The 18,512-nt window shown below is 42.2% G+C and overlaps 1 protein-coding gene across 1 annotated transcript in view; it reads right to left on the bottom strand.

Moving 5' to 3' along the window:
* The window catches only part of nell2a (neural EGFL like 2a), an 82,049-nt gene extending 64,392 nt beyond the window's left edge, over positions 1 to 17,657 (bottom strand). The window contains exons 1-6 of the mRNA XM_056388022.1: positions 17,259 to 17,657; positions 16,840 to 16,968; positions 6,938 to 7,088; positions 5,395 to 5,568; positions 3,355 to 3,451; positions 321 to 393 (exon numbers count right to left, since the gene is read on the bottom strand). Of these exons, the coding sequence (XP_056243997.1) occupies positions 321 to 393; positions 3,355 to 3,451; positions 5,395 to 5,568; positions 6,938 to 7,088; positions 16,840 to 16,968; positions 17,259 to 17,310 (676 nt within the window). The 5' untranslated portion in view covers positions 17,311 to 17,657. The remainder of the gene's footprint in view (positions 1 to 320; positions 394 to 3,354; positions 3,452 to 5,394; positions 5,569 to 6,937; positions 7,089 to 16,839; positions 16,969 to 17,258) is intronic.
* Positions 17,658 to 18,512: the final 855 nt, after the last annotated feature.

The raw sequence follows: 18,512 nt of genomic DNA, 5'->3' as shown, positions 1-18,512 counted from the left end.
ATTATTATATTTACACAGATGAAATACAACTTGCACACTGATGTCAGAGTTTGTTTTGCACCTTCACTTGTGAATTCAAAAGAAACTCTATCAAATTGAATTTAGTCAAGGTCTTTTACTGATTTATTGACCATTCTCAAAACATTTTATTACCAAAGGTTTCATTGAAGGAAAAGCTGTTTTACTCCAGTGAGTATAGAGTCTTTCAAGAATTTAAATACAAAACAAATCAGTGCAATCAAGTGTTAGAGTTTTCATTTAAATCTAACTAAACACTCGGTGAAATGCTTCTTTGAACTGTTAAGGAGGATTGCACTCACTTCTGTTCAGGTCTGGACACTGTGAGATGTAACCCTGTGGCATCACCACGATCTCCACGTCCTGCATCACTCCCTGAGCACACAGACACACAACAAACTTCAGGAAGAGAGAAACACCTTACGGAAAGCAGAAATGACATGAAGCATGTTAACTCGTAGTAAGTGGGTGAGGACCCAGAGGGGCGGTGGTGTCTGAGTGTGCTCGCAGTACATTTTCCACGTGAGATAACATGAAACCCAAGCATACCCGGGACATGCAAACACAAAACCAACAGCCCTGTTTATGAGAACCTCGCTTACTGCTGCAATCATAAAACTGAACACAGTTCGTCTGGGAACGAGCGCAAATTTATTTTTCAAAGGACGGAGCGAGAGACAGACAAGTTAGTTCTGAGGTAATACATCTCAGAGGTTGTTGCTCTGATGAATCATCTCATAACTGGGCACCAGCAGGAAGTTAAGTGAACTACTGATGTGGGGGTTTTAGTAGGTAGATGGAATTTCTATTTATTCTTCCAATCTCCTCTGATAAGCATAAACAGGAGATACAGATTCAATTTGATTCATAAGTCCCAATTGGTACCCGTTCGTCCTGTGTCCACACCCCAAACACATACACACACGTGTATACACATGCACACGGATGCTCTGTCGCCATGGTAACCTGGCCCATTTCATTCCTTGAGTGCATTATTTCCCTTACAGAAGTGGAGCGGTGCAACTTAGGAGAAATTGTTTTTTAAATTGTCCTGCCACTTCAATTTACCGGCCATAAATTCAAAATCCTGCGGTAATGATGTGCTGATTTTTCACGGCAACGTGCTGAAATGGAGGCAGATAGAGTTGTGTCTATCAAACTTGTAACGGAACCATAAAACTATACAAATATCCGCAGCCATTGCACACTTTTCCCATCATGCCTCTCCAGCAAACTTTATCTATACTGTAATATTACTGTGTTATTACTTTCTATGCTTTTTTTTTTTTTTAAGTAAATGTGATTAAATTCATTGAAACAGTCAACAGGAATAGTTCTTTATTTTCAGTAATGTCACATATTTCAGAGTGAAATGGAATATATGGGTGAGGTCTAGCTACATAAGGGATTTAAATAAAATCCATTAGCTGCGATTGGATCATTTAGAAGTGGGCATGGCTTAGCAACCATGGCGTGATACAGAGCTCAAGGGAGCTAGAGAGCTGTCAATTATCTCATTTATGAATTAGACCCCAGCCCACTTATATATTTACCAAATGACATCCACAAACCCACCTCTTATGACATCCTATAATCCACTATCTTATGGTCAAGTGTAGATTTATATGATGGGTGAGGATAGTTAGCTGCCCCAATTCAAATTTCATTGGATACATGTATGTATGTACACATGAAGAAGAATCCTCAAAAGAAGATAAAACAATAGTCAAAAGTCAAAAATATTTATTTTTTTGACAATTCAAGACAAAACTTGAAAGATTGAACTGAACAATTAACAAAGATACAGGATTAGAAATGGAAAAATGTATTCTTTATTGCAGTGTCTTTAAGCAGAGCCGGTGTCGTAAAGCAGCGCTATCTAAACAACCAGTTGCCAGACTTTGCTTTGCACCTTCTGGCGAGTGAAAAAAAAAAACCGAAGAGACAATTTTCCAAACTGATTCTTCTGTGTCAGGGACTCTGTTTACTGCAGCATGCATACCGTAACACGTGGGATGATTGTCACATCCGTACGGGAAACATGAATTTGTGAAAAACAGCTTTAGATGCAGTTATATATTAATTATCTACAAGATGCAAACAATCATCAGAAGATATATATATCCTGCCAGGCTAAAAAAAAAAAATGAAATCTGAAATCTGACTGTGCAGTAAAACCTGATTTGCATGTTTCAACAGCTGCTGTTTCTTGTTGCATTTGGGATTGCTTGAAATAACACTAAATTATTTCCAGCCTTTTAAGTTGCAACAATTGCTACATTATCATACAAATCAGCTACAAATAGCATATTAAACTCAAAAATGGTGTCACTAGATAAGTTTAGCTATCGTACAATGTGTGTAGACTATAAAGACGATATTGAAACAGTAGTGAAACACAGGTGCAGATACACTTATTGTAATTAACTTCTATACTATTACTGCTACGGCCGTGATTTTCAGCTGACACCCATGCACACATACATACATGGACTGTTTCTGTGTGTGTGTGTGTGTGGGAGCACATGTGTACTAATGAAGCAGTGTGTTTGAAAAGGAGACGTGTCTTGCTAGCCACTAATCAAGGCTTCACAGAGTCGCGGGGAGAGATGCTGCTACGTGACAAGATTAGTGGGTGACCTCCGAGGCTTCTTTCATCTACCAATTAACACAGAGGAAATTCAACAGCCGCGATACAATGTGTAGAGCATTAACAGCCTCCCCCACACACATGCACACACACACACACACACACAAATGCAGGTACACACATACACAAACATCACCACACCATCAAACACAGAGCCAGACTGATTAAAATAGTTATAGCTGCTGGTAAGCTGACATTTTGCCCCAACATGTCTCCCCAGGTGGGAAATTTTTGGAGTTCGGTTCAGTCTGAGAGAGGCGATATATGTCTCCCTGTCTGATAAACAAAGCTATAGACTAAGCTTAATGAGCATAGTCCAGAGGCTATTTAAGGATTTCTCCCAAATCAGCGTTGTGGGGGTTGCTGAGATAATTGCACTGGGCTTAGCTGCAGACTAAGGGAAAGGAAGCAACAATGACAAAAAAAAAAGTCAATTCCTAGGATAGGCAGAGCAACACTCAAATTAAAATGGTAAGCCTTGAGAAATGCACGCAATTAAATCCAGCAGCTATGATAAATAAAGCCAAACAAGCCAAGCAAAGGGGCAGAAGATACAGTTTAAACCAAGACTGAGTGTGGAGCAAAACAGCTGGCGCAACAGCTCAGATGAATGACTTGTTCTTGCCGTTCGGAATCATTTGCTGCTCAGTAACATCACAGATCACAGTTTGTACGGCCATGCTAACCTTGAAGAAGCCATGAGCAGCATTTCTCTGTCCCAGCCAGAAGGAAGCATCCTCAGGTATGTCCATGTAGGGCGCTTCCACCACCCGCTCATAGATCCTGCAACAAACACAAAGAGTAGTTATAGGAATCCATACAAGTTATATTCACTTTTTTAATCTCAATTTCAGATGACCCACCCCCCTCCTCTCTCACACTGCAGGCCTTGCCCTGTTAAATCTTCCTGTTAACTCTTTCCCTGAGGAGGGTATGGATAGCCACATGCTCTCTGCGATACACATGGTGTCACCGTCTGCCTCTTTTATCGTGCCAAGGATGGAATCCTAACACATGAACAGTAACACCCCTGTCATACAGCAGAGCAGATGCATGTATAACGCGGGTGTACTGACCCATGTTGCCGTCAGCAGAGACCACAGTCTGCAGTGTCGTTCCGTGCACTTAACTGCTAAACAACAGCAATACACTAAATTACACCGAGTAATTACCAAATTAAGTTTCGTTTTTCAGTCCACACAAATGTTCTCTCGCTTGCCCACAAGTGCGCACATGTTGTTTCTCACCTCTTTTCTCTCTCTTTCTCTCTCTCTCTCTCTCTCTCTCTCTCTCTCTCTCTCTCTCTCTCTCTGCTCTTGAGGAGTTAGTTAGATGATGTTTCAGCTGTGATATCATGAAATTATTTTTCCATCTCTGAAGGAAAGGCCAGTTCACCAAAGGCGGAGAGACTCCAACCCTCATTAAACTCTGACTGAGAGGAGGGTAGTCAAGGAGGGTCGGCTGACGCGTGTTGTTGACCCATTCTGATAGACTGCCCTTCTGAGTGTGGTATAAGAGACGAGGCTGTGATCCCTAAAGAGCTTCCCACCAGAAAACACTGACAAAACATTGAAAGTTGCCAAAAATAATTTTACATTTTCGTTTTTTGTGGTAAACTGTGAAAGGTGTGTTTTGTTGTCAAGTGAAACAGCGGTACTGTGGCATTCATGTTGCATTGTGCAGTTCTCATCTAAAGCTGTAAGAGTGTTTCTTTTCCATTTACAACTTGATTGACTTGTTGACTAAGGATAGTATCATGAAAAGAGAAGTTATATGACAACTGCATTTGACAAGTTAAACCAGGAATGCATCGATCCAATTGTTTCTCTTGCGATGATGATTTCAGTACCTCAACTCAGTGCATCCGCCTGTAAAGAGCACCGATCCAATACTAATGCTGTCTTTTGCCCAAATTTAAAATGTGTGAGATTGAAATCATTTTTATGTAAGGTAACATAAGGGGAGGCATTGCTGTCACACAGAGTTGGAGGGTTGCCATGACTAAATTAATGTAACTGATAGTGGAGACAGTGAATTTTATAATGATATTGACTGAAACTGAATTTAATGTGGATCAGTCATGTCATGGCTGATATCAATCTGGTGTATTGGACTGGTGCGTCCCTGATTAACAGTTATTTTTTGAAACACAGGAGTAAATCATATCTCTTTTCTCAGTTTTAATCAGATATGAAACTGGAGAGCCGCTATTCTCCCAAACTGCAGTACATACAGCGGAGCAGAACAAGAGATATACTCTCTTTTATTCCACACATTCTTCTTCCTTATCAAAACCTGGCACCTACATTACCCAGAATGCATCGTGTGCACTGACAGTTTGGTCAGAGATTCAGGTGTGTTATGCTAATAGCACCTAAAGTAGCCTTGAGCCATCAGCCTTAAGCAGAGATGAGGGGCAGCCACAGATGTCTGGTAACCTCATTTCTCCCGTACTCCACACTCCCACATTTTTCTTTTTTTCCGTTTTCAAACTTTTAGTCTTCAGCCCCAGAGGACACTGACTCAAGTGACATCACTTGAGGCAAATTATCAGAACTCACACAGCTCCACTTGGAGCCCCAAAAGGCTTTATTAAACTTCTTTCACATATGCAGAATTTCTCCTCAAGACCTGTAAAACAGACTTTGATGTGTAAAATTGGTTTTGTTCCTCTTCAACTTCATTTTCACTTCTACTACTTATGCAGCAAATTCCCAGAATCTTACCTGTTGCAGTCAACATGTAGTATGACATGAGAGGCACTGACGGCCACAGAGACCTTGTGCCACTGGTCATCAGCCAGGCTGTAAGGGAACACCTCGGTGTGGGCCTGTTGGCCTTTGGTACGGTAGTGAAGACGCACCTCGCTGCGCTGGCCGCTGCTCTCCAGCTCCAGGAACCTGCAGAATAAAAGTAGCAGCAAAACCTGTTTCTAATAACAGCCACACAGTGACAGGTTCTCTGAGAATTTGAATTCCCTGCATTGTATAGTATGTCTTGTTGCATTAAAGTCTCATTACTGGAAGTGAATCCTGGAAAATTTCTCTTCGCACAAAAACCTGCATGCATCACCAAAGCGTCTGAACTCGGGGCTCCTCTCGGCACAGTGCTGAGAGGTAAACGCGTCACTCATTTCCAAGCAGTGCACTCACATCTCCTCAGGTTTGCAACACCATTTAGAATTTAATCACATCGGTAGTCAAGCATAATGGTACTATATGGCTTTTAAGTGCAACATCAGCAACACACCACAATGGTCCACATGTAGAGGTTCAGCTCTTTACATTGGAGTATTAGTATTCTAGGAGAATCCTCTTCTCCACACCACTGAGATTCAACCAGCATAGTGACACTAATGGAAAGAGCTGCTGATACACACTCATCACCTCTGCCTTTAAAGACATACTTATTTAAACTCGAGTCATTTGCTGGAAAACATATTCAAAAGAAAAATACACACTCGTGCAAGCAAGGCAATGGAACTGACTTATCTGCAAACCACATCTAATAGATTTACTCTCCCCCAGCCATGCATGCACATTCATCCCGGCTCCATAAATGCACCTCCTAACACTTCTGACGCCGAATTAGTCCTCGCCATGTCTCAGAATGAAACCATGCAGCGCTGCTTAGTTGCATATGAATGGCTGGGAAAGCTAATCAGCAGCGGGGAAAGCCATTAACAACCCTGTGAGCTCTCTTCTCAGGACTGACTTTAATGTACAAACTGTTCAATCAACGCATTATGTGAAATTCAGATTGCTGTTCTGATCATCCAACGGCTCAGCTACCACAAACTAATGGAAAACATTAGCATGCTAACTGCAGATAGTGTGTCATTAGTTTTCGATCCACGATTACAGACTCAATGTTTGGATCGTTGATGGACTGTGAATAATACATTGGCATACAGGGTGATTTGCTTTGTTTGTTCGCGTGTAAAGCATCCAAAATGCTCATCAAATACAAATATTCTGGTTTCAATCAACATATCACAGACTGCTGATGTGACAAAAAAGGCAGCAGTACTAAATTAAAAATAAAACAACTTCAATTATGGTTTAGCAGCTTTACTGCACTGCATGTGACGCTGCTAAAATATGCATCTCAAATTAACTTCACAATATATGTTTCCAAAAACTTGTTTTAAAATGTACTTTTACATATTCTATATAACACTGATATGATTTTTTTTTTTTTTTATCTGTATGCATTTCTGTTGTGTAGCTGCAAATACATCCAAGTCAAAATAGAGTGAACTGATCATACCTGTGTTCAGACTGATGGATGGAGAGGATGACCCCCGAGTTGAGATGATCCTGTTTAAGGGTCACCAGCACAGTAAACTCATTTTTGCCTCTCAGCTTCTGCACCATTTGCTCGGAGACCTCAAAAGGAGCCTTCACTTCCCTGGAGGACCCTGAATGAACACATAAATATGGCATCATCATTTTCAGCATTAAAAGCCACCTTTCTCGTGGAGATTGCCTTTAAACTGAGTGTGTTATAAAATAAAATAAAAATAGAACTAACAATGTGTCTTTAATATTTACATTTCATTCATCTTACAAAGACTTTTGCTGAATATATTGATGCCACCGCTGAAAAGCAATATTTAAACACATAACACATTTATGTGGATATGTTAAAAAAAAAAATGTCTTTATCAAAATCTAGATCTTTTTTCGTCAACCTTAATAATTTCCTTGTTTTGGTAAATGTGTACCAGCGGTCTTGCTTTATTTAAGCAATAGATGTCTGGAAATGTAAACACTGACAAGATGAGGGAAGCTGTAATAATTTTAATTATATACTACAATTTAACTGAGTGATGTTAAAATGTGCTGTAGTTGAAATTAAATGCACAACTGATATTTTAGGGATACAAGTCATTAAACAGGAAAATTTGCTGTACAAAACTACAGAACATTCGGATGGGATTTCACAGGGCATATGCTGTAAATATTTCATGTATTCACTCTCTGGACGAATTTGAATTCATAAATGTAAAATCAACACTAAACCCACTAAACACACTTACTGGCATGAAAATAATTTAAAGAAAATGTTTCATATTTCGTGTAAAATGTTTCATGGCTCTATAACGACATATTTCACAGTGCTTACAGCTGTGTTGCCATTTCACTCACACCTTAGGCAGGCGCAAGTCAAACAAAAATTTTATGTTTAGTGCTGTGTTTATGTTGATGTAAAATGTCTTGTGATAAACGTCTCTGTACCCTCAAGATGATGATTGGGTGGTCTGTCAGATTAAGGCATTAGGAAACTAGCCAGCAGCTATTTTGAAGATTCGGTGCTTTCAAGATAAGGTCAGGTCATTCACCCTAAAACAAAACTATCAGATCAATGGATCAACCAATTTCTTCTTGGCTTAGTGCAGGACTAGAGATATGAACCTGTGTATTTGGGGAGAAGAAGTGAGAGGCTAATGGTGATGGTATGGATGGGAGGGGCATTTTCTGTGTAGTTAGCTCGTAAGCTCCTGTTCCCACCGGTGTGCCCCCTTCCTCCTCTCTAACTCTACACAGACATCTATGCTACTTTAATGGAAGCATCAATAAATGATGACGTTTCTCAGAAGCAATCACATCAAAGAGTTCACTTCCAGCTATGGGATGCATGCAAGATGCCCTGGCACATTTATGCGCTCCAGGAAGCTAGCGTGGTGGCTTTTCCACAGTGTATTAACATTACTTCCAGCTGGTGGAAGAAGCCAATTAACACAATGCAACATGAAACAGCAGGCAACACCATGACGAAGACTGATGACCTCATCCTTATATATGACACGATGACAGCATGCTGAAAACAGAGACCTGTTCATACTTCTCTTCTTAAACTTTCAGCGAGCACTTACACGCTAGCATTAGCCTCCTCCTGGTGTAGGCTTTTAAGCCCATCAGGGACGTATTTTGAGTCATTTCTGTCTAAACAAAATTGCTCACTCGATTTGTTGCTCACCAGAAGAGATGCACAGGGCACGGTCTCATGCATTTTGCATTGGCAGTGCAGTATCATTCCAGTGTCATTGGCTGAGGTGGGACAGATGGTCCAATGACTGCAACAGGAGCTCTGCCTTGCAGTAATCTGCCGTCATCAACAGATCCCACTTAATAACCAAATCCAAATGACCACTGTCAACAGTAACCTCAGAAACTACAGGACATTATTTTAGTTTTGATCAAAATTACTGAATTGCAATTAAAGCTAGAGTACTTGAGTAAGTTTGATGTATACATATTTATTTATTTATTTTTAGACAAAATTTGTGCCGTTTTCCATTTTCCACAGGATGTATGATTTCTATGAAAATAAGCTCTGGTCAGTCTATTGCCATGCCATGTGTTGAACAGAGACTACAATGACATTTCAATCATGGACAAAATGAGCGCAGTGGGAGCAGGTGTCAGGGCGGGGTCCACACTGAGAGAGGTTTGATGAGGCGGGGGGGATGGTGGAGGATTGAGGAACCACTACCACTGGGCTGCTCCACAGCCTGGCAGCCATGAGCCTTTGATCTATGAGTGGATGACTCTCATCACCAGTCTTTATGCTCTGAGGGGAAGGGGCTGCTTCAAATGGGACTGTGGGGGATTGGAGGGCGGAGGCATCTTCTCGTTTGGATGGAGTGATGAGATCGGTCTGTGGAGTTGCCTGTATGAAAGACGTGATGATCTTCCCACTCTATAACAGCCACTCAAACCAAGATTGAGACAGCTATAGCAGTAACATCTCTGCGTTCCTAAAACATACATGAAAGAGCAGTAGACTAGTTTGTGCTGTAAGGAGGAGGCCAGTTTTCCTCCCTGCCAAATCAATGTGGCCCTGCTGAGAGGGCCTTTGGTCGATTATCTATTGGCAGGCGCCTGGATGGGGCAGCCACCACCTGCTCCTAACGACCACTCTGATGTGAGACACTGACACAAAATAGCTTGGAAATGATGACTTAGCATAAAATTTTTCAGCCCAATAACACGGCTCTTGTCGTCTATCCAAGTTGTTTACAGGATATGAGCACCGGCTGATTGTGAGAAAAGTGTGTTTTTGAGACATACAAAGTTTTATCAGCTGACTAAAGCTCTTCAAAAGCCTCAGGCTCCACAGCATGCCTAGGAAGCACAGCTTTGGGCTACAGCCTAATCTTATCTTCTGGATACATTGTGCTTTAATGGTTATACTCCGGCCACGATTTCCATCCCACAGCTTCACTTCTAATCTTAAACTGTCTAATGTGGTCTTATTTTGTCTGACCCTTAGTACAAACACTGCTGTAATCCCCCCCCCCAACTCGACCATCACAGCGTTCTCATGGAGGTGTATAGGCAGTGCTGCACCAGTCACTTGCTCACACATTTAGCATTTAGAGCAGGTGCCCTGCAGCAAAGCTTGAGAGTCCAGATACACCCGGCTTTGACACAATCCTTTTCTCACACACCGCTTTCACTTCTGCATGTATTTACAGAATGGAAGTTTTTGTACTAGAAAGAGATAATTTCCCCCATTTTGAAGCAGAAGGAACAGACTGAAGTATATTTTTCTGCTCATTACATGTTTGGCTTCTAATTTAATAATTTCCCAGAGGAAACTGTGACTAAAAACAGTATTACTGATACTAGATGGGAAGATCACAGCTACTTTTGTATGTGAATAATCAGGACTTTCTTTGGTCTCTAGTGACTTGCCAGAACAAAATAACACCTCCTACGTCTTTGCAAAAACTCTTCAACAACATTTTGCAAATAAGTAAAGCTATATTTCCACCAGTGAAGAGTGAGCGAGCCATGAGGTACAGTAAACACAAAGAGCCAAGAGGGGTCAGAATAAACACTGTGATCCAATCAGCAGAGGAAGGAACACAATATTACAATATACCAAGTAAAAATATACAATTTTCTTGTTGCACAATGTTTTCTATTTTAAAAAATGACAGCGCATATTTCAAAAAACACATTTTATCTGCTGGCCTGAGCAGAGAGGAACACGTGGGAGGGACAGGCAAGAGAATATCTCTCAAGGGGGATTAGAGTAATGATAAACTCTCCACTGGCAGCAAACTCAAAACCTTTCATTACTGTCAATACACATACACACACACACACACACACACATATGAGTTTTTGAATATATGCACATACACAAAAAGGTGTGGATGACTGCATGTACAAACATACACAGACTCTATAACAGACATTTTGGCCAGCCCACAGCTCCAAACACTGAGTCAATATAAAGAGGGAGACGGCTGCAGAGATATGCATAGACATGGGCTACCACAAAGATGTATGCATACACATACGCTCACACACACACACACACACACACACACACACACACACTGACACACAGACCGACCCCCAAAAGCTGGTCTTTACAGCTCCTGAATATTCCGCCGCGCTCAGTCAATCTGCATTCGGCGCCCCATCTCCCCCCACTGTGTCTCCACTCTCCTGGAACAAATACTAAACTGAGCCAAGGGCACCTCCAGGACTGCTTTGGCCAGCAATTTCTCCCCCAATTCTCAGATCTCCTCCTCAGTGACCGCCTGTCTGACATTCACACATACACAGAGCTAATGACAGCCTTCCAGCCGCCCAACTGTATAACTGCCCCGGGGGGATAGAAATATCTCTCTCTCTCCATGGTCACCGGTGCTCCTGTGTGGAACGTGGGATCAGCCTCGCCTCAGAAGGCAGCAAGCAAAACAGACGTTGACCACATGGGGCTGGGGATAATGTCAGTCAACAGTTTGGAAAAGGTAGGGGAACTTTTGGGCAATGCGACAGAATGCAGCAGAAGTGGGATAATCTTATATTTAGATATAAAATCAGGGTGAACTGGATTACCTAGTGCTAATTAATTCGGGTAAATGTCGCCTGCCTTGTCTTAATCTGACATTTCATCCTTGTTCAGGTTGTTAAAACACAAAAAAGTGATGTCATAATAAGCCCACACAGAAGCATTCTGTCTGTCATTGAGTCCTAAAAGTCTTACTCATCTAAAACTAGAATCATCCTCTTGCGGTTGTATCCCTCCGCCAACCAGCCAAGTTGCAGGAAATATGGTCATATTATGATGTCACAGTGAACTTGACCTTGACCATCTGGACATAAAAGGTCATCACCTCATCACACAACATTTATGTTAAATTGTGTCATAATTAGGGTATGAATTAGGGTATTCTGTTTGGTATCAATTCATCCGAGTCGAGGTGAATGTTTGTGCCAGATCAAATTCCCTTGGGGGGCATTCCTGATACATCACATTCACAAGAATGTGAGGTCACCATGACCTACATGACCTACGGTACATCTTTGAGTCCAAGTGAATGTTTGTGACAAAACTGAAGAGATTCTTTCAAGATGGTCTTGAAATATCACTTTCAAGAGGCCAAAAACTTGTTTAGTGAGATCACAGTGACCGTGACCGTGACCTTTGACCGTTGACCACCAAAATCGAATCAGTTCATCCCTGAGTTCAAATTTGAGGTGCTACTAAGATATCGTGTTCATTAGAATGGGACAGACGGATAGACCACCGATGCCTCAGGCCATGGCTGTCACTGGCACGGAGGCATAACACCTGAAAGGATGTGTCACACTGTACAATTATTTCAACATATAAATTGACAGACATTTTCTGGAATTAGGTTTTTAGAAACAAGACTGAATGAAGCAGATTGTTGTATATTGCCAAGGAAAAGATTCTAGGCAATTTGCACACTTTACAGCCTCCTGGTCTGGTTCCATTTTTTTCAAGTATATCCTAATACAGCATACACATGACATGCCTTTATGTACATTGAAAAACTTGTCGGTAACTGTAATAATGCAATTTTAATGCAAGTGATGGGGGACAATATCTGCAGTGCTTGTTCTGTGCAAACAGAACATTAGTTTACTGTTCTAAACTAATGTGAGACTTCTGCAGTTTGAGTTGGACAAATCAGTCTGGTATTTTTGAAAATTACACTCTTATTAGTACCAAATTCCCACTTTGTCTTACTATCCTGCTGCTGCAGTTCAGCAAATAAAACACCGGATGTAGATGCATTAAGACTAAAAAGTTTGGAATAAAGCCCAACTGATTTGTCTGACTCAGACTGCAAAAGCCCCATATTAGCTTGTGATAAACTTTGGAGTGCATTTTTACACACATGGAGGGCTGTGGATTTTGTTTCCTATCTATTACCTTGAAATCACTCTAGGAAGGAAGCGGAAGCTCTTTGTAGCCAGTACGGAAAGGACCAACCAATGATGCTTTTAACATACATTTGCCCCTTACAGTAGTGTTTTCAAATGATAAAATGTGAGCCTATCCTTTAAGTTCTTCAACATCAGGGTATAAAATATGAACTCTTAAACCACGTTGAACTGAAGGAAAAATAGTTTTGAGCAACTTTAATTTGAATTTTCTGACATTGCTCATATCTAACTACAAAAATGGTTAATCTGGACCAGTTTCAGGTCAATTTACACATTATGTAGAACACGACACAGGGAGGGAGAAGTCTAGAGAAAACCTTTGTGACAAACTGGTGGTTAGGAAATTGAAAGCAGTGGGCTTCTCCAGGCAGGTAGCATTATGGGAAGCAGACCCACTAAAGGCCAGAATATCGCAGTTTTTGCTGCATCGATTTTCAACATTCATTTCTCTCTCGCAAATCGCCTTATTTTATAGAGGTGTAAAACTTAATCATTAAAGTACTCTTTTAAGTCTTTTCAATAGTTTATGGTCAGGGTGAAGGGCTAAATTTCTGTGCTGCTTAAAAAAAAAAAAAATTTTTTTTTTCCATTTTTTTCCTCATTGGTAGAATTTCTCTCTACTCTTTTTAGTATGTCTGTACTTGTTTGCATGATACTAGCACCTCTATCTCTTTCAGATAATATTTTGATTGTGTCTATTATGGGTGATTTGCACTGCATTATGCAATAGGAACTGCAATGAAACAAACCGCGAAATATAATTTTTGCTCATGGCTATTATCCACAGCACCTTACAGCATAAAGAAGGCATAGAAGTTAAGAATGAGTGTTACACTAACCTCTATTGTCAGTGTTAATTACCTTATTGATCCCTGGTAAATTTCCATTTTGCTTTCTTGTCCTTCCTTTAAGTGTGGGGTTGGCTACAGAATGGCACCCTCTGAACCTGCTCTACACAATTCAGCAGAGAGTACAGAAGGTGCTCACCGATACAGCAGCTTGAATCTGGGCTCTACTGTTGAAAGACTAAGCTGCCCTCCCACCAATTGCATTACATCCTTGTACAGTATAGCGCAGTACTCCTGTGTATTATAGTTACAAGTAACTGGAATCACGCAACAGCCATTCCTATACAAACTCTTCTGTCTACACACACATTATTACAGGATAACTAACATTCACACGTAGTCTGTCTTCATTTTTTTCCCCTCCACACACTTACACACGAAGACACACACAAGGCTTTGCTGTATTATAAATGAGTCTCTTCCATCCTGTTACACTTAAGTGTCGCTGCAGTCTGGGACATAATCACCACAACATACAGAGAAACACCTCACTGGCAGTGTTCAAACAGCCTGAGCAAGAACATGCCTCTGAGACTGACTGGATTCACACATACACACTCACATACACACAGAGATACAATTACAGGGGAGTCTGGCACTGCAGTTGAAAGGATGCTTCTATCAATTGTGTTGTTTGCACTTCGAATGAGTTTGGTCCTTACGCTTGTAGCCAGAGAGGGAGAGAGTGTGGGTGCATGTGTGTTGGGGGAAGGGAGTGCTTCTGGGTGTGGCCCCTGTGCTTGTTTATACAGCAGAGACAGATAGATATCTAAATGTCTCGATATTAAAAAGTGTGGGGGAAGTGCTAATGATGTGATGATTCTGTGGCGTGGCTGAGCATCACCTGCCATCAGGACATAAGAGGAGCGTAGCCCCGAGGCTTTTCTCCCTCTCCATTATGCCCGTCCCTGAGGTCCACCTCTCCTAATGCCATGCAATGTAGCATTGACAGCTACCTTCAAAAGCATCAGCAGGGGTGCGCTAAACAGCAATCCCTCGCCTGCTTCCTGCTCTTCTCTTTCTCAGACACAAAAACAACATGTTTTGGCAGATATAGCAATGTGCACACCACAATTGCTTATCCACGCACATGCACATATACACATTCCTATAATGTGAATTACACTCTCCTCCTGCTCCTTCTCTTTGAGCTCTCAGCAGCTACCCCTCCTCCTGCCTCCACCCAGCACCCAGCGATAACAACCATCCCTTCGGGCGGGCGGGCAGGCAGGCAGGCAGTGGAGGGGACAGCCATGGATATGTTCTGCCTGCTATCTAATGAGCGTCGGAATGTCACCGTGGGCCTGTCTGCTGGTCCCAGCCAGCCAAGCATCCACACATGTGGAATCAGCGCAGTCTATCAAACAGCTGGCAGACAGCTCTGCTCCCTATTTCTTTCTCTCCTTCCTCTCCTTCTCATTTTCTTCCTATCTCAGCTTCTCTCTGTGCATCTCCACAGTACTGTATGTGCCTCTCCCCGTCTATTTCTGATCACAAACAAGCAGAGGCCCAGGTCTGCTTTGCCGGTACGCCTCTCCCTGCCTCCCCCTCACCCAACATCATTGACTTAACATAGACATCCCAAATGAAGGATGGAGGCGAGCACTGCCATAAATAACATGCCGCCTGCTCCGCCTGGGTAACTGAATGTACTTAGCAAAGGTAATGCAGAGAAATAACAGGGAGTAATGACGGAGAGGTGCCAGTCGCCGAACCGTCATCTTTTTCATTTCATGATAAAAGCTGTGGGAGCTTCTTTCTATAACTGTCTTTGTTGCTCCCATTCTCTCTCTCTCTCTCTCTCCCTTCCTCCAACTCTTCCTTGTGGTCTCTCTCCCTCCCTCCCTCCCTCCCTCCCTCCCTCTCACTACCTGCCTGGGTAAAGCACTTCTGAGTGTTGTCTACACGGAGGACATCAAATGGCCTGCATTCACAGAGATGCTGGAGTTGCTGCTCCATGCAGAAGTGCTGCTGTCTCAGCGGCTGTGCAGGGAGATTAGAAGATATCAGCAAGGAGGAGGGAAAGCAGGGAAATGTCGACAAATTATTGCGGCGTTTCTCTGTTCCAAAACAACATTGTCACTTTGGTATATTATGTGATCCATGTTGAGATCCTCCTTGTGAAGATCTGAATGATGCTACGTCTTTGGTTTTGCCACTGATCTGGAAGCCAAAAGCAATTTCCTCTGTTGCTACTTTTGGCTGGGTTATGATAGACATCTCCATCCCTGTGATGGGACTGTTAACAGTCTCATTTGGACTGTAATAAGTGTCTGACATCAAATGACAAAGATGTAACACTGGCAAAACAGAGCGTATAGAAGTCAAGCACGGCCGCAGATTTGACAACTCCATTTTGCACAGTGCCATTAGCTAAATGCCATAGATAACATATTTAGCCTAATCACTGCCGTACAACTGACAACAAGAACATCTGACTCACTTTTCTACCCATTCATATTTTGGGTAGGGAAAAATGCTCAAACTGGTTACACACTCCAGAGGATCACCATGGGGTATATTCTAGCAGGGGACCCATTCACCCTCCAGACTCACATCATACATCTCCGTGAACGCAGGGTTTTGTCCCTGCCTAATCTGATTATGCTCAGATTCTTTGAATGATTCACCCATCTCTCCCCCTCTGCTCGCCCTGCTCACCCCACTTTTTCAAGAGGACCTAACATTGCCTATTGTTCAGGCAGGTGGCAGTCTGAGGGCCCCCCGAGCTCAGTTCTGTTATCGAGAACTGAAAATCCACTGTGCGTTGCCCCCAACAGTCTCTTACACAGTTGTGCTATGAACAGTAAGAAACATATACAGGCATACAGGCTACAGTATTATCAGATGATCTAACATTTTCAGAAAAAGCTCTGTACTGGGCATCTCACTAGGAGAGCAGATCCATGGATTACAGCACTGCACCCTGTTAGTCTTGCAAGTTGTTAAAACAAAATATAAAAAGCACAGCAATGTTCGTGACGGTCAGTTGTCATTAGAAGCAGTTTGGTCAACATTGCTTCACATATAGAGCAACTCATCCGGAAACATTTTATCTCCCATTCATGAACAAAAACACAAGGAGTGTGTGTTACTGTACCTTGGAAGTGGAAAGCTCTAGACTCGCTGTGGAAGCCCTGGACCTGAGTAACTCCATCAAAGCCTTCTCCAAGTGTTAGTTCATCAAACACGCTGATGCGCAGGGCAGGGTCAACCCCAAAACCTACAACTAATTTGCAAAACACAGAAACATTATTGTGATTGTTTTAACAGAAGGCAAGGTTACCTGTGATGGTATGAAAAAAATTAAAAAACTGCTGGTGTCAGGGGGAAGACATGGGAGGTTAGTGTACTGTGTACAATGTACAAGCTGATTAATCAAGTAGGTGTGATTATCTTTGACAAGCCTTAGTGGCAAATTGTCCAAAACAACACATCATGTAATTGTGTATCTCATTTTATAAGCTACATGTTGCAAGAGATGGTTACTGTATAATCAGTGACAGCCCTGTGTCCTACCTGAGGAGGCGCAAAATATGCTGAGAACCAGAAATAGCTGTAATAATCCCATGGTGAATGTATAAAAAAAAAATTAGTCCATGTTTTGTCCACTTCCGAGATACAGTATTGTTCAATCACATGCGAATGATGTTATCACCCTCGCTCAGAAGGCTATTACCAATCCCAAATGTTGAGCGGGGGCATCATCACAACTTTAGATGCCCAGTGATGCAAAAAGCAAATCCGGAGAGAAGAAAAACGTAACAGTGTGCAAATTATTCCATGTAACGTAAGGTCTGCTCCATCAGCACCATCCGCGGCACAGGTGGGCAACAGAGGATGCACAAAGCGAAGCTGCCGCTGCCTCACCAGCTCCACAGACGCTCCTACAGCAGCGTGAATGAGAGCTGCGACCGCTGAAGGAGGAGTGGAGAGAGGAGGGGAAAGCAGAGAAACCTGTCGAGGAGTGAGAGAGGAAAGAGAGAAAGAGGGACGATGAAGCCCCCTTGTGGCCCGAGACGAGAATAGCCTTGATGGATTCAAAAATAAATCCACTGATATTGATTGCAACCACGCCTATTGCCAAGGAAAGAAAATGTCCACAGTGCACATTAATATTAAAAATATTAATTTCAGAATGGCTCAGAATTGAATAGTTCTTTCAATTCAATGGCCTCCACATGGAGCTGTTTTGCTAGCAGGACTTGCCAGTTAGATAAAACAGCAAGCATAAAATACCAAGTTTACCCTAATACACTAACCAAGTCAAACCTAACACTAAGTTTAGTCTCTTAGCCCGTGCCTAACTAATCCTGATTAATCTTTTGCAGAGTGCAATGGCAACAGTGAGACAGGAAGAGAGATGCAGGAAGACAGCAAGAGGAAGAGCAAAGAGAAAGAACAAACAAACAGCAAGGAAAAAAATACAACTAGTGGAGTAAGGAGAGGATGAAGGGAGCCATTGAGGAGTACAGAGGGATAGTGGAGACAGGGAGACACACCCAAGTTAAGGTTCTTGGCCAGGGCCTGGAACATGCCACAATCAACTCTGCAGAAGCGAGTGACGGAATAAGTGCTGCGTTCCCCAAGATGAGGCCCAGCTTATGAGAAAACCAGAGATATAAGTTCTTGTCGCTCACTTTGCAGAAATCAATGGAATAAAAGGCCTTTGGCACAAAAAGGCATGGCCACCATTGTTTTCAATGATTACCAAAGAGAAACCCATGCCAGCTGGAAGTGGTTCACTTCTTGCAGCAATATTATTATTGAGCT

The sequence above is a fragment of the Seriola aureovittata genome, chromosome 10 (genome assembly GCF_021018895.1).
Source record: "Seriola aureovittata isolate HTS-2021-v1 ecotype China chromosome 10, ASM2101889v1, whole genome shotgun sequence".
NCBI lineage: Eukaryota > Metazoa > Chordata > Actinopteri > Carangiformes > Carangidae > Seriola > Seriola aureovittata.
The sequence above is the reverse complement of the archived record's forward strand: the minus strand, read 5'-3'. Positions and strand labels throughout refer to the sequence as shown.